This window comes from Mirounga leonina, unplaced genomic scaffold (assembly GCF_011800145.1).
Source record: "Mirounga leonina isolate KUSES-001 unplaced genomic scaffold, KU_Mleo_1.0 Mir_129, whole genome shotgun sequence".
NCBI lineage: Eukaryota > Metazoa > Chordata > Mammalia > Carnivora > Phocidae > Mirounga > Mirounga leonina.
This window is the reverse complement of record NW_023270323.1, coordinates 18,536,657-18,553,897: the sequence shown is the minus strand read 5'-3', so window position 1 is coordinate 18,553,897 and position 17,241 is coordinate 18,536,657. Positions and strand designations below refer to the sequence as shown.

The 17,241-nt window shown below is 42.9% G+C and overlaps 1 protein-coding gene across 1 annotated transcript in view; it reads left to right on the top strand.

The window, feature by feature from the left end:
- The window catches only part of FRAS1 (Fraser extracellular matrix complex subunit 1), a 417,216-nt gene that overhangs the window by 395,221 nt on the left and 4,754 nt on the right, over positions 1-17,241 (top strand). The window contains exons 69-73 of the mRNA XM_035004710.1: positions 900-1,059; positions 5,218-5,334; positions 12,336-12,502; positions 15,431-15,636; positions 16,730-16,876. Of these exons, the coding sequence (XP_034860601.1) occupies positions 900-1,059; positions 5,218-5,334; positions 12,336-12,502; positions 15,431-15,636; positions 16,730-16,876 (797 nt within the window). The remainder of the gene's footprint in view (positions 1-899; positions 1,060-5,217; positions 5,335-12,335; positions 12,503-15,430; positions 15,637-16,729; positions 16,877-17,241) is intronic.

Here is a 17,241-nt window from a genome sequence, read left to right as displayed (position 1 = left end):
CTATATATGTATGCATCCATACACACATGCATACCCATTTTTTGGTACCACATTTGAAAACAAGTTGCAGACTTCATGTCAAGTTACCCTAAATACTTCCCTAGACATCTCTTGAGAACAAAGACATTCTCTTACACATCACAGTGGTGTCACTACATCCAAGATATTTAAGATTGATCCAATAATATCTAGTTCCTATTCATATTCTGTTGTCCTCTATTGTCCTACAGATGTCTTTTCCATTTGTTTTTATATTGTTTTATATTTATTTTATATCTGTTTATGTAAAGGGAACGTGGATCCAATCAATATTTACATATTACATTCTGGCTGTTACATTAGTCTCTCAGTCTAGAAGTCTCTCTACTTTTATTTATTCATGACACTATATGACTGCATTTTTAAAGAGTAGAAGTGTCCTGCATGAGTAACCTTTACCTTTTCAATGATGTTTACAATTGTCTCCTTCCACTGAGGACTTGAGTGGCTATAAATGTAATTTTTTTTAATCTGAAACTGATATTTCTGTTTATAAGCTACCAAGACCTTTCTGCCTCTAAGAAACATGTTTTTTGGAATTCAAAACTAAGTGTATTTGACATTCATTGTCACATAAGGGCCCCTATTATTATGAATATGCCCGCACCCTTTTCACAAGGAACATTCATGTTGTTTATAAATATATATGACCATAATGACCATCATGAGTATGCTGATAGATCGGGGTGAGATGCCATGCTGTCCAGCCAGGGTGGAATACATTCTAAGGTGTGAGAGGGTAGGTATAACCTTAGTTGTTTGGTAGAAGAATATTAATTCGGTACTAAGGCTTTAGTAGGGGATTCATCTCAAGGATGATAAAACTCACAACTAAGTGTGTGTGTTTCCCCTTGAAATAGGACAGTTTGTGATGGAGCACCACACCCTCCCTGATGTGAAATCATTCATACTGACTCCAGACCACTTAGGAGGAATTGAATTTGACCTGCAGCTACTATGGAGTGCTCAGACTTTTGATTCTCCATATCAACTCTGGAGAGCCACAAGCTCTTATAACAGGTGAATACAGAATGGGGTGTTTGGGGGAGATCTGAAATGGTCTCAGTCTCTTTCAGAGGCTTGGGAAATATGGCTTTTTTTTTTTTTTTTGCAAAAGTTGGATTTCCGTTGTTAAGGGGAGAGTAGAAATAACCCTTGACAAATAGAGAAAGAAACAAAGTAAGTCAGATCAGCTTGTGCTGTGTAAACGAGGAAGTAGTTACCCTTATTATAAGGATAAGACTGAGAAGGCTGCGTATCACTTCTATTCGCATCCTGTTGGCTAGAATTTAGTCACGTGACACATCTACCTGGGAAATATGTCTAATTAAAGCCTTAGTGGGGCGCCTGGGTGGCTCAGTTGGTTAAGCATCCTTGGTTTCAGCTCAGGTCATGATCTCAGGGTGTTGAGGTTGAGCCCTGAGTCAGGCTCCACGCTCAGCATGGAGTCTGCTTGAGATTCTCTCCTCCTCCCTCTGCCCCCCTACCCCACTCATGCTCTCTCTCTCTCTAAAATAAATAATTAAATAAAATCATTTTTAAAAATCCTAGTATAATAAAAAAATTTCAATCCAATCACTACAACCAGTTCAAAATCCAGGATCTCTGTTTATCAGATCCAGATGTCACCCCTTATGGTCCAATCTTCTATAAAATAAATAATAAGATTTATTTCTCTCCCACACCCAAAATAGAGGTAGAATAGGAATTGGTTAAATATGTAAACTATCTCATTTGTGAAGGGGAGGAATAGGAGAAACACAGTTAAAACTATTACCATAAAAAGGATAATGAGGCAACCAGGAGTCCATCATAAATACTATTATCCTCATTTTATAGATCATGAAATTAAGATTGGTATTTAGCGTGAAATTCTTGTCCCAGCTTTATAGTTAAGAAGTAGCAGGTTGTCTTAAGGATCATTTTCAAAAAGATTTCTTTAATTGTGAATTTTTGGTTTTATATCAGGTTTTTTTTTAATAATGATTCCTTTGAAATCAATATGTAATAATCTTCAAAGGCTATGCTTCCTAGAAGCTCATGAGATTATATGCATACTATGTCCTAATTTATAGACATGGAAACTGTCTTCTTTAAATCCTCTACTGATTCCCCACTGCCTACTGGATGAAGTCCAAATTCTTTATTCAAAGCCCATACCCTCCTCTCTAGCCTCATCTCAAACCCAACCTTCTGAACCACATTAAATAGCTCACCAACCCCTGAACCCACCAGCCCGTCTGTACCTCCATGCCTTTGCAATTCCCTCTGCCCTTTCTGCTCTTTCCCTCTTACAGACCTTGAACTCCTCTGAGCCCCAGCTCAAATACTCAAATACCAACCCCTCTGCGATACCTTCCCTGACTCCCCATACAGTGCTAGAGGCCCCTCTTCCTCTTCCCACCTTGTTCCAGCTTCTACTAGAACACAGCTCGTTATATTACATTCTCTAAGTAGAGTCCCATTTTCCACTAGCTTGTGAGCTCCCCAGGGTAAAGGCATGCCTGATTGATCTTGAATCCCCAGAGCTGCAGGTTTTAGCACATGGTAGGTCCTGAATAAACATCCCTTAGGAGCTTACGTTTGAGGTAAGGGGATAAGAAAATATAGCTAAATGGCAACGTGTAGAACAACATCCAGCATGCTATGCTATGTGTGCTGTGAGAGGCACCGAACACAGAGACCATGGCTGTTCAGGGAGGGCTGGGGAGCTGCACAAGGCTTCCTGGAGGAGGTGGGGCAGCTCGTGCTCCATGTTGCAATATGAGAAAGGTCTAGTTCTCAGAAAGGAGAGGGGGAGACCTATAGAATTAAAAACCTGCATCTAGGGATGGCATATTTGCAGGGATAGTGAGGAAATGGGCCTAAATCATATTTAGGGTTGAGAAAAGTAGGACTGTGGGCTTGGGAAGCCATGTACTTTGTCCTGCATTCATTTGTTCAGCAAATATTTAGTGAGCATTTACTGTGTGTTAGGGAAGGTTCTGGGTACTTGGATACATCCGTGAACAAAATAAAGATCCACACAGCATTTACAGTAAAGTAAGAAGACACAAAAAGGTGGCCATAATAAACAAGTATGGCAGAACATGTCAGAAAGTGGGGAGTGCCATGGAAAAATAAAGGATTTATTTTTTTTAAGATTTTATTTATTTGACAAAAGAGAGAGAGAGCATAAGCAGGGGGAGGAGCAGGCAGAGGGAGAAGCAGGCTCCCCGCTGAGCAGGGAGCCCAGTGCAGGGCTCCATCCCAGGAGCCCGGGATTATGACCTGAGCCACCCAGATGCCCCGAAAAATAAAGGATTTAGAGCAATCTGTAAGGAGAATCAGGAGTGGGGGGACATTGTGATTTCAATTAGGATGTGCAAAGTAGGCCTCAACAAGAAGGTACATCTGAGCAAATACTGGAAGGAGGTGAGGGAGTTTGCTGGCAGGGTTTCTGAATTGGTAGCGTGTCTCGCATCCTGGGGAACAGTAAGGAGGCTGGTGTGACTGGAGTGGAGTGAGCAAGGAGCAAGAGGATGGGCGGTAAGGCCAAAGAAGTAGGGGGATGGGGTGGGGCCCGCACAGTGCTTGGACCTTGACATTTACCCAAGAGCCACAGCAGGGTTTGAGCAGGGGAGCAGCATGATCCAGCCCATTTGAAAGCAAGGGTTCCGGCATGGACAGTTCTGCCTGCCTAAATGTTTCTATTAATTATGAGTTACTATTCACATTATGCATGCCAATTTTCATGTAATTCAAATGTGATGTATAAGGTCTCACCTCCTGCTGGCCAAGGGTTTGGAGGAAGAGAGGGCTCATGGAGGAAAATAACAGACATACAGACTCTCAGACAGGAAGGGGCTTAGAAACTCAGCCCTGAAAGTTTGCATTGTTTGTCAAAAATCATACAATTGTGGAAAAGGCAAAGGCAAACCAGGTTTAGACCATCTCAGTTTCCAGCTTGTGCCATTCCATTAAAATGACCCCAGGATGTGTCATATAAGTTTTGTTTATTTATCTAACCAAATCTTTGCTATCACTTTATGAATAACTAGATAAATACAAAAGAAATGGTCAAAAAACAAACACAGCAAATGTGAGAACTGTCACAGATTGCTCACAACAGTTATAATTAAGATTCATAACCTTGCACTCTTCATTCAGTTGATGGCAGCCTCCCAAGACTCTTGAAGAATCTTCCTGAAGCCTCTGGCTGTCTGGCTGTCTTCCAGGCAGCCTGCCAGGGCTGGGGCTGCTACTCCATGACAAGTGTGGGAAATGAAGTAGGTGAGGGTACAAAGGCTCCCTGCTCTTGGTGTCCTAACCGACAGAATTCTGTGATCCACCACAAGGAGGGAAATTCTCAACGCTTAGGGCGCCTGGGTGGCTCAGTTGGTTAAGCGACTGCCTTCGGCTCAGGTCGTGATCCTGGAGTCCCTGGATCGAGTCCCGCATCGGGCTCCCTGCTCGGCGGGGAGTCTGCTTCTCCCTCTGACCCTCCCCCCTCTCATGTGCTCTCTCTCATTCTCTCTGTCTCAAATAAATAAATAAAATCTTTAAAAAAAAAAAAAAGAAAGAAATTCTCAACGCTTAGTCTCCTCTGAGAAGAGAGATTGTCCTTCAGCATCATGATGGGCTGAGCCCTAGAGTTCGGAAGAGGAGCCCGGAAACCAAATGCTAAGGAAATGGGAGTGCAGGCGCTCTCTGAGTGGGGTGTCCTTTAAACCTGAGGCATTTGCCACCAGCGGTCAGCAGCCGCTGACCTGTCCACATCTTAATAAGAATCTTTCGCGGTCGAGAATGTGTTGAGCAGGGTGTCCATCAACAAGAAACCCTAAGTAGAAATTGTCAAACAAGTTTCATGGAAATCTAAAGGAAGTGGCCAGTTCTGTTTTGTCTTCACTTGAGCCTTTTAGGTTTTTATAAACAATGTGCCTTTCTCAGCTTTTCTCATGAAAAGGACCAGTATAGGATAAAGGCAAGTAGCTCTATTTAACACCTCTGGATAATACCCTGACAGTTAAAATAACCAGTGAGGAATTTCTGAAGATTGTGTTTGCAGACCTGTAAAGTCTGTAGATGCTGAGCACAAATACCATCCGAAAGGTGTTTAATGAAGTCAATGTGTTTCTGGGTGAGTAAATAATCTATAAAATGTCCCCTCTAACCACAGTGTGCTCTGCATGTTTCCAGGAAGGACTACTCAGGGGAGTACACCATCTACCTGATCCCATGCACCGTGCAGCCCACACAGCCGTGGGTTGATCCAGGAGAGAAGCCTTTGGCCTGCACTGCACATGCCCCAGAAAGGTAGGGAAATATGGCAGGTCCTCATGATGTGTAAATTCACCTCCTCGCTAAAATGTATTTGTTACGGCAAAATCCATTCTCGTGATGCCTTCATGGTCATTCGCAGGCATGCAGAGTGGCAAAATGTTGAGTCACCTGACACACACATTCCCGGCTCAGGTCAAGCAAGGCAACACTCTACCTTCTTCTTTCAGGTTTCATAACTATAAACAAGTATCCTTTTCATGGTCTGTGCAGTGCCGTGGTTTTCAAATTTTTGTGCTTTTTTATTGGTGATTTCACCATTTGTAACAGCTCCCAAGCATAGTGCTGAGGAGCTACCTAATACTCCTAAGTACAAGAAGCCTGTGACGTACCTTAGGTCACATAGACTTTCTTGGGCATAGGTTTTCAGTGCTGTTGCCACGAGTTCTACGTTAACAAATTAACAACATATTAAATAAGGTGTTTTAAACAGAAACATGCATAGAACGGGGCTAGGTATTGGTCAGTCAGTGAATATGTTGTGACCAGAGGCTGCAGGAGCTCTATCCTGTATTTGCCCTAGGAGCAGTGATTCAGTATTCACTGACTCAGCATTCGCCGCAACTCTGGAACCTACTTACCACGAATAACAAGAATCAACGCGGCCTGTACCCACCTCAGACCTGAGACTGTCCACGGTGTGCCATATGTTCATTCATTCAACCAGTGTTAACTCAGCTCTTATCATGTGCTTGGCTCTGGTCCAGCATGGAGATTATAGCAGAGGATTAAAGGTAACCTCAGCTCTAGCACCATCCTTCTAGGAGCTGGGCAAAGTGAAGAGAAAACTTCTTTTTTAAAGATTTTATTTATTTATTTGACACAGAGACAGAGACACAGCGAGAGAGGGAACACAAGCAGGGGGAGTGGGAGAAGGAGAAGCAGGCTTCCCACTGAGCAGGGAGCCTGATGCAGGACTCGATCCCAGGACCCTGGGACCGTGACCTGAGCCGAAGGCGGACACCTAACGACTGAGGCACCCAGGCGCCCCGAGAAAACATTTTTAAGAGAGGATGTTGACAGAATCTGACATTATCATGAAGAGAAGACAATTTGGAATGTGACAGTCAAATTAAGAAACTGAGAATGGGCCATCGGATTTGGCGATTGAGAAGTGGTTGATGATCTTGACAAAGGGCAGGCTCGGTGGACTGAGGGGTTAAAGCCTGATCAGACCACGAGAGACAGAGGAGAGAAAGTAGAGACAACAGGGATAAACTATGCCTAAGGTGTTTTATTATAAAGGATGTCAGAGGAAAGGGACAGTAGCTAGAAACAGATACAAAGTCAGAAGAGGTCTTATTTGTGTTTTAGAGTGGAAAATATTTCAGGGTGTTTGTATACTAGTGGTCTATTAGGTGAAATTTCATGTTGCAGTAGAACAAGGGGAAGTCAGCTGAGCCAAGCCTTTGAGTCGGGTGGGGATAGATCTAGGACAAGAGGGGAAGGGCCAGCCTTCACTTAAAGCCCAGAGCCTTCATCCAGTGAAAGAGGAAGGCGTGCAGAGTGCATGGATATAGGCGAGGGGAGAATTGGTAGATTGCGAGGACAGGGATGACAAAGTAGAATCTGATTAAATCTGTTTTCTCCATAAAATGAGAAGCTAAACATTAACCGGAAGTAAGGAACACTGAGGCTTGAGACAGTTATCTCAGAGAGTGGGAAAGTGGGTGTGCTAGAGGGTCACCCATAGCAGCTGATCAGGCAGTGCTAAGAGCCCATTGAGTTGTTTTAAAATTGCCGTATCTTTGACAATAAGATAAACTGTGCATACTTAAGCTAGATACAGTTTAATAAATTCTGACATATGTATACACCCATGAAACCATCACAGCTAACATAGTGAATATATCCATTTCCTCCAAAGGTTTCCTCATGCCCCTTGGTAATCCCTCCCTCCTACCCCATGCGAGCCCACCCCTTTCTCCAGGATCCACTGATCTGCTTCCTGTCACTACAGATTAGTTTGCATTTTCTAGAAACTCATGTCAATGGCATCATACAGTATGCATTCGTCTCTGACTTCTTTCACTGAGCAGGATTATTTGCCTGCACTCCTGTTGTGTGTAACAGTAGTTTGTTCCTGTTACTGATGAATTGTATTCCAAGGTACAGCTATGCTGCACTTTGTTTATCAGCTCATCAGTTGGTGGACATTTGGGTTGTTTCCAGTTTATGGCTGTGAGAAATAAAGCTGCTATGAACATATATATACAAGCCTTTACATGGACATATGCTTTCTATTTTCTTGGGTAAATACTTAGGAATAGAATGGCTGGATCGTATGGTAGGTATATGCTTAACTTTTAAGAAACTGCCAAACTGTTTTCTGAAGTGTTTGTTGTGTGGAACAATGTGTGTACCCTCCCACCGTGAGTGTGTTGGTGTTCCAGTTCCTGGTCAAAGTGGTCAGGGAGGTCCCGTGTGATTAGAGAATTAATGAGCGGAAGTAACAGAAGGGGTGAGCTCAAAGTCAGGGGGTGGTAGTTAGAAAGGAAGATGCTGGGAAATGAGATTTGGGGAGGTGACACATAGTAGGACTGTGAAGCATGAGTGGGGTGGACAACAAGCTCTTTGGAGGTGAAGATATCAAGGAACTGAGAGCTGAAGGGTATTAGATGATTCATCCATGTGGACGTTGAAATCACCAAGATCGATGGTAGGAGCACGGTAGTCAGCTAAATGAGGGAGGGAAAGTGACCAGGAAAATGGTAGTTGGCTGCAATAAGGAAGAACAGAGGGCAAATCATCAGGTGAGATATGCTGGGAGATTTGTATTCACGTATTCAGTTTTTTTAATTATGAATATTATATTACATAGAAGACCATATATAATGCCTATATAAAACCTTGAGTAATAGAACATTATCTGATAGGAATTGCAACTGCGTGAGTGAGTATCTCTTGGGCTTACTGATGATAAAATGAGTAATAATAACTACTGGGGGTATTAATGATCACGTATGGAGTGCAGATGCTGTGGGAGACTCTGTACTAAGCTCTTAACACTTCTCACTATAGTGTTCCCCCACAAAATTGGCACCATTATTTCCATTTTATAACCAGTGAAAGTCGGAGTCAAAGAAAAAAAAAGAACTAGAACATTCCCAGTACCTATACCCTGAGTAACCCTCCAGTTGCACTGTCTTTCCCACCTCTCCACCTGTGTAACCACTAGACTGATATTTGTACTTATCATCCCTTGTTTTGGTTTATGGTTTACCTCATATTTACTTCTGCATGGTTTTGCATGTTTTTGAGCGATATAAAAATGTCATACTGCACAAATTCGCTCTGCAACTTTTCTTTCTTGCTCACTGAATCACTTCTTGATTCATAAGTGTATCAACATTTGTGTTGATTCATGTAGCTGTGCTTTGTGCCTCGCTGCCTTAAGGTATTCATTGTGGGAGTATTCCACAATTTATTTGACCATTCTGCTTGGCATATAATTCCACATTCTGTTATGAAGAATACTATATGTGTCTCTGAGCATACATATGTAAGACAAGTTTCTCCAGGGTAGGTGCCAGACCTCTTTTTTTTTTTTTTTTTAAGTCTTTTGCCATTCGAAAATGGCAAAAAGGAGCAAAAAGACACCAACACATCTCTACCCCTGGTGCCGTGTGGGTCTGGGAGGCCGCAGAGGGAAGACTGTTGTTGAGTCAGTTTACTGAGGCTTTAGAGTTGGAAGTCTTTGCCTTACATCAGGGAGATCATTACTTGTGGGGTCCCTGTTATTCCCAGGGTGACTTTCCGTAGGGCCTAACCCTGCTTTTGATCGTCTGTATGGCTCCCCAGGGATGCGACAGAACCGCAACACAAAAAATAGTCAAGACTGACTCAGGGAGGGCGCCTGGGTGGCTCAGTTGGTTAAGCGACTGCCTTCGGCTCAGGTCATGATCCTGGAGTCCCGGGATCGAGTCCCACGTCGGGCTCCCTGCTCAGCAGGGAGTCTGCCTCTCTCTCTGACCCTCCCCCCTCTCATGCTCTCTATCTCATTCTCTCTCTCAAATAAATAAAATCTTTAAAAAAAAAAAAAAAAAAAGACTGACTCAGGGAATTCAGACTTAATTCAAAAGAATTGTGTCCCCTATAATGCCTGTTTTTGTGAGGTCTGTCAGACCTTCCAACCTTATAAATCATCATCGTCATCTCTAGTCCATTGTTTGTTCTATTTAATCAGTAAATATTCATTGAGTATCTTAGGTGTCAGATACTACATGAAATCTGGTAATACCAGGATCAACAAGAAAAACCTGTTTTGCTGAGTCCGCTAAATGAGCTCTTGGTGCAACTAATGGTTATATCAAAGTTGTCGAAGCAGGGTCAGCCCTAGCTTGTGTGGGTTGCTCCTATGCTCCAAGTTCCTCCTATACCCCAATCCTCTCAAATCTACCCACTAGAGCACTTTCAGTTAAAAGTAAGGAATGGTCAGAAGGACTCTGTTGCAAGTATAAAGCATTGAAATTATCACTCATGCATTATTCTTTAACAAATGTGTGTGTCAGAAGCTTGGCCAGCAATGAAGATATAATAGTGAGCAAGTAGATATGGGCTGTGATTCTATGGAACCTGTAATGGGTGAAGCAGACTTCGACCTGATTTACATTTAAAGTCACTTTATTTAAATAAAATATCAAATCATGATAAGTACTGTGAATGAAAAGTGCACAGTGTAATGAGAACAAATGATAAGGGGCGCCTGGGTGGCTCAGTCGGTTAAGCATCTGATTCTTGATTTCAGCTCAGGTCATGATCTCAGGGTTGTGAGATCAAGCCCCATGTCTGCTTACGACTCTCTCTACCCCTTTGCCCCTCCCCTTACTCTTTCTCCTTCTCTCTCTCAAATTAATTAATTAAATTTAGAGAGAGGGAGAACAAATGATAAGGGATTTGACCTAGGCTGGAAGGGAAGAGAAAGAGGGTGAACTGCCTAGACACTGTGGTGTTTGAGTTGAGATCTGGAGGATAAGTAAGAGTTAACTAGGCAAAGAAAGGCAGACAGAGGAGTGTTCCTGCAGAATGCCCAGCAAGGTCAAAGTCAGGAAACTTCAAATTCATTATCACTAATCTCAAGTCAACCCTCAGAGATTCCCAGCACAAAATAAAAACAGTTCCTAACCACTGGCTTCACTCTCTCACTCTTCTCAACTATTTTATTCCTTCCCATTCAAATTGCTGTATCTCCCCCGTCCTCACCCTCAGCTGATTATCTTGTGTCCTATTTCATGGAGGAAACAGAAGAAATCAGAAGAGAACTCACCCAAGCTCCTACCATCATATCTACCCACTCCCTGCATCTGCACGTACCATATGAAGGAACAGTCCTAGCTCCTATTCCAAGCCAGCCACCCCACGTGTGCACTGAAACCCAAATCCTCTCATCCGGCTTTATAAAGAGCATCTTATAAGCCATTCTCCTCTCTCTGTGAATCACTCCAATCAGCATTAAAAACATGTAACTTCTCCCATCTTTAAAAAAAAAAGTCCTTTCTTGACTCCATTTTTCCCTCCACACCCATTTCCCCCTTCCTTGTACTTCAAGTTGTCCCTCAAGAGTTGCCTAGACTCGCAATTTCCAGTTTAACACCTTCCATTATCTCTTGAGCCCACTTCAGTGAGGCTTCTGCTCTCGTCCCTTCACCCAGCTTGATCTTGCCAAGGTCACCAATGACTGTGTCTTACTAGAATCAGGGGTTGAGTCTCATCTTTATTTTTGCGACAGCTTTACAACAGTTAACAGTTCAGTCTCCTCCTTGGAACATTTTCTTCACTCAGCTGCAGTGTCATGCTCTGGAGGCTTTCTTCTGCCCACTGGCTTTCCCTCACTGTTTGCTCCGCTGGTTCCTCCTCTTTTCCATTGCCTTTGAATTTGGAGCACCCTACGTGCCGTGCCAGCACTGTCTCTTCTGTCTCTGTTTTCGTGTGGTGGTCTCGCTCATCATTCGTTCCCAAGGTTTTAAATACAAAGGGACACCTTCAGCCCAGGGCTTACCTCTCACATCCCGACTTGTGCATCAGATTGACTGCTCTGCTTCTCCACCTAGCGCTCTTATAGGCCTCCCAAGTTGAACATGCCTGTTGCTGAATCCCTCCTCTCCCTCCACCAAATCTAGTCCCCCCAGCAGTTTTCCCATCTCAGGTAAGGGTAGCTCCAACCTCCTAGTTTTCCTCTCACTGAGGCCTTCTGTGACCCCCATATTTAAAATTTCCAGCTGAACCTCTTCCTAGCATTCCCTTTCTCTGCCTCGTATTTCTCTTCATCACCTGCTTCCATCTCATGTACTATACATTTTTGAACTTATTTATTAACCGATTCCCTATTGGAACATATTGTCCCTGAGGGCATATGTTTTTCTGCTTTGTTTACAGATGAATTCCCATTACTAGAACAATGTCTATCACATAATAAAAGCTCAGTGAATATTTGTTGAATAGTGAGTCCCAAGGCAGTAGAAATATGGAATAGAGAACATGTCAAGAGACCTAAAGAAGGCCAGTCTGGCTGGAGAAGCCCTTATGTGCCAGAGGCTGGGAAGAAAAGAGCAGATTCAAAAGACCAAGAAGGAAGGCCAGGGAGGTTGAAGTAAGGAGTGAGGCAAGAGAGTATCGTTTGGCAATGTCTTGAAGAGTGGGACGTTATATTTGGATCAGGTTGAAAGAGTCAAAGTTTCAGAGCAGGCAGATCTGGGAAGGAGAAGTGTAGGCAGGGTACTATGGCGATGAGCCCTTCAGCAATCAAAGAGCAACCGTGGGGACCTTCAGAATGGAAGGGCTAGGAAAAGCAAAAAGTACAAAAGACTTCTACAGATGAATTAGATTATTTCTCCTACCCACATCTCTTTATTCAGTGATTATTTAGCACCTGCCACAAAGCACAGTTCACAATCCTGAGAAGGGCGGGCAGGGAAGACAGCCCGAAGTTTACAGAGTGGACCCTGCTCTCAAGGAGCTCTTGTTTCTCCTGCATCTAGATTCCTGATCCCCATTGCATTCCAGCAGACCAACCGCCCTGTACCAGTTGTGTATTCACTCAATACCGAATTTCAGCTCTGCAATAATGAGAAGGTGTTCCTAATGGATCCCAATACATCTGATATGTCACTGGCAGAAATGGATTACAAAGGGGCCTTCTCAAAAGGTAAGTTGTTTCCTTCACCTGCAGAAAGAGACTGTGGCTGGACTTGAGATGCTTTAGGACAGGTCTTTGGACTAGCATCTCTGCTCATTGGCTTTCGGGCAATTCTCCAGTGAAGATTCCCCTGGGTTTGGTTCTAGGATAGCCAAGATTTAGTCCGAGGAACAGACCCATATCCTTCCTTCATGTCGTATCAAAATAAGATCACATATTTGGTACTGTAATGATTGGCAGTGTGGTACTCTGGAAAAACTCTGGTCTGAGTGGTAAGAAGACTAGGGTTTCCAACCAGATTCTAACATGCTGTCTGACTTTGGCTAAGTTGCTTTATCTCTCAGTTACTCAGAGAGAGATTGCAACATGACCCTCACTACCTACCAGCCTCAAGGTTGCCAAATGTCTGTGTACTCTCCATCATGCTTTCTCTGCTAGAAATGGTTCCTCTGCTCCCTCCTCACCCCAAACATGGTTTCCTTGACGTTTCAAAAGGATAGCCCTTTCTTCTCCTTCAGGTCTCTACTTAATTGTCAACCGTCTCAAAGAGGCTTTCCTTGACCACACCAGTTGAATATAGGCCTCCATATTTTTCACTTTCACAGAACATTATTCATTTTTTATAGTACTTCTCACAATTTTAATATTGTATAATATATATTACATATTTCTTTACTTGTTGCCTATTTCTACCACTAGACAATGAGTTCCACAAGAGTAGAGATTGTGATCAGATATCAAATTTGCACACCAGACCACCATGCCTAGGTGCTTAATAAATATTGATTGATTGAATAAACGAATTAGTCAATTATCTGCCTTTGTCCTCTCAATGGCCCCTTCTGCCTTTTTCTTACTTTAACCTTCTCCTCATATCTGAGCTTTTTCTCTCATCCTAAAAACACACTCAAGTCCTGCCCATAACAGAAAAAAGCAAAGCATCCCTCAGCCCTAACTCTCCTTCAAACTTCAGTCTGTTTTCTCCTTTTCTTTTCTCTGAGAAACTTCTTCAAAGAGTGAGCGGTGAGCACACACTGCCTCTGTGGCCCTTCACCTCCGTCCATCTGTCACAGTCTGGGTTTATCCCACCGTGCACAACTTAGAACTCTCTTTTGTCAATGACACCAAATTTGTGGATTTGGACACTTATTTCCTGTTGGGTTTCCTTTGCCCCACCCTCACCTGACACAGTCTTGCTTCTCTGGCCACTCCTCACTCTCCTGCCCTGGGTCTTCATCCTCTGATATATCCATGTTATTATCCCCAGGTTCTATGCGTGACTCCTTCTGTTCTTACTCCACTGCAGCCTCTGGTCATCCCTGTGGCTTGGCCCATCCCTTTGCTCTGAACTCCCTATTCTCCTACTCCTCCACAGCCATTCCTTAAGAGTTGACTTTACCCTGATCTCTCCGAACTTCATTTCTACATTTCCACATGTGGGTCTGGAACTACCAAGCTGCTTCAAATGGATGTCTTTCAGACACCTAGAAGTATCTAGAACAGGACTTATCTCCCTCCTACCACATCCACTGCCGCGTTGACTGCATCATCATACTCCAGGTGCCCCAGGCAAAAACCTCAGGATCATCCTCCTCTTCTCCTATGCCTCCCATCTATCATTAAGATCAGTAGAATCTGACTCCCAGACATTTCTTGAGTTCATCCCGTGCTTCACAGCTATATTTTAGATACCTGTCTCTCAAGAGTATTAGCATAGCCCCCGACCCGATCTCTGCGACTCTAGTCTTTTAGTCTTTCCTCCATGCTCCATGTTTCTGAAGCCCCGGGGTGTTGATATTACACCCCTGCTTAAAACCTTCCAGTGTTCCCCATTTCTTACACACCGAAGTCCAGGCTCCCCAGCACCCTTAACCTATCTTCCCAGGAGTCTCTCCTGCCAGAGCCTCTAAACTTCCTCCTCTCTAGTCACACTGACCTACTGAGTGTCACATAGCAAATGCTCTGCATGACAGATTTGTGCTCAATTTCTCATCCTCCCATGTCACAGGTAGGAAACCTTGCTCAATTTCTCATCCTCCCATGTCACAGATAGGAAACCTTTAATGTTATTTAAAATGAGGATAATAATTGAACCTATCTCTTGGGCTCTTGGGAAGAATAAATAAGATAGTATAAGGAAAGAAAGTAGACGTAGATGTAAAGAAAGTGCCATGACAGACACTAAGGAGACAGTAGCAACACCAGGACTCACCTTCCAGCATACAGTATTTTGTGCGTGGACTTTCTTTTGCCTAAATGCTCTCCCCAGTCTCCTACCTCAAATGCCTACTCATGTTTTAGGGTATTGCTCAAACATTATCTCCTCTTTAAACCTTTCCATACCTCTCCCCAGGCAGATCTCTGTGCTCAGCCATATGCTCATGTAACATTATGTACCTTCCTCTATTGTGGTACCTAATGGTATCATGTTGTGATAAGGGTGGGTTTAAGAGCCCAAGTCCCTTGACTTTGAATCCCACCACCACTACCTCCTAGCTTTGTGACCTTCAACAAGTCACTTAACCACTCAGCGCCTCAACTTCACATCTATAAAATAATGAGCACTATGTGAATTCTTACATGGGAAGAACTTAGTATAGGACCTACCAAATAGTATGAGTTTGATAAATGTTAGCAATGTTATTTTTAGCAATTGGTTAGGTTTTATTTCTGTCCTCTCAGCTGCATCTCACTCACCTTTGTGTCCCCTGTGCACAACAGAGTCCTTGGCATACCTTAAATGCTTAATTAATGTTTATGGAATAAAAGAAACTGTAAATGGATGAATGAGTATTTTAAGGGCACATGGAATCATAGAGCTCTTCATAGAGAGGTACTTTTGACTCTAAGGGAGTGTGTTAAATCCTTTCTACCCTTGATATTTCTTTCTCTTTAATCTTAAAGTCTGACCTAATTAATGCTTCTCAATCTTTCCAGGTCAAATCCTTTATGGCCGAGTACTTTGGAATCCAGAACAAAACCTTAATTCTGCTTACAAACTCCAGCTGGAGAAGGTCTATCTTTGTACCGGCAAGGATGGCTATGTGCCTTTCTTTGATCCCACCGGGACAATCTACAATGAAGGGCCGCAGTATGGATGCATTCAGCCAAACAAACACCTGAAACACAGGTTTCTGCTGCTGGTATGCTAACTGTTAGTGTTAAACAACTGACACCCAATTCTCCCTATCCGTATTGCTCTTGTTGTTTCTCTCTAATCAGCTAAATGCTAGCACATATTACCAAATGTGATGGTTACAGTGGGTAACAAGACAAGCTATTACTAACGTCCCGGGAAAAGGAAAGTTGAGGCCAGTGTTTCCCCAAGTATGAACCAGTGTTTCTCAGAGTATGGACCCTGCATATCCCCGATTCTCTTTCAGGGAGTCCACAAGGTCAAGACCACTCTCATAATAATATAATGATGCTTGCTTTTTTTTTTCCCACACTAATTCCCTCATGAGTGTAGAAGGTGTGAAAGGTTTATTGATATGGTTTCAAATTCCACATTGTAATTAATCTTTCAAAAATACCACTTACCAAATTTGATTCAGTATCAAAGAGAATATCCACAATTATCTGAAAAAGGTATGAAATCATTTCTCCCTTTTTCAACTACACATCTGTGTGAGGCCAGATTTTCTTCATATACTTCAGCCAAACTAACATATCGCAACTGAGGCAATATAGAAGTTATGAGAATCTAGTTCTTTGCAGAGATTTGCAAAAATGTAAAACAATGCCAGCTCTCTTTGAGGAGCTGGGAGTGAATATAGGTATTTTCTCTAAAAAATGTTACATATGTTAACATGCAGTGGGTTTTTCATTGCCACTTTAAAATGAATTGTAAAATGAATATTTTCTAATTTTTCAGTGTTAATTTAAATAGAGTAAATATTGATAGTTATAAATCATGTAAACATAAGACTTTTGGGGTCCTTGATTTTTAAGTGTGTAAGGGGTCCTGAAACCAAATGGCCTGAGAATTATTTGTCTAGGCTACCCCACTCTTTGAGCTTTGAGATCACAGAATCCACCAAGTGTCCTTCCTTGAAGAGAGCAGTGGGTGCCCAGAGGCAGTGGTTGACTTAAGGAAAGGGCTTTTACAGCACGTACTCTCCTGACCCAACCCAAGGCAGGAGTGGAGAGTACCTTTCTCCTCCCAGTGACTGCCACCTGCCGGGTCAGTGGTTCTATCTTTCTAAACCTTTCATTTCTTTTTTTCTGAAATTCTAGGACCGCAGTCAGCCAGAAGTAACTGATAAGTACTTCCATGATGTGCCCTTTGAGGCCCACTTTGCTTCCGAGTTGCCTGATTTCCATGTGGTCAGTAGCATGCCAGGTGTGGATGGATTTACCCTGAAAGTAGACGCACTCTATAAGGTGAGTGTGGTGAAAAGAGTAGAAGCATAGGACCAAGGCCACGTTAAAAGTTACAAAAAGGAAGATGACATTATCTGTGGGCTATTAGTCTCTTTTTATAGCATTCTTGCTGGCGGGTCTTTTTTATTGGTGTTAAGCTTATCATTCACCCCCATTTTTTTAAGCTTTTATTTATTTATTTTAGAGAGAGAGAGAGAGCGCGTGCACATGAGCAGGGGTAGGGGCAGAGAGAATTTCAATCAGACTCCCTGCTGAGCACGGAGCCAGATGCAGGGCTGAATCTCACAACCCTGAGATCCTGACCTGAGCAGAAACCAAGAGTCTTAACTGACTGTACCTCCCAAGTGCCCCCATTCACCCCAAAT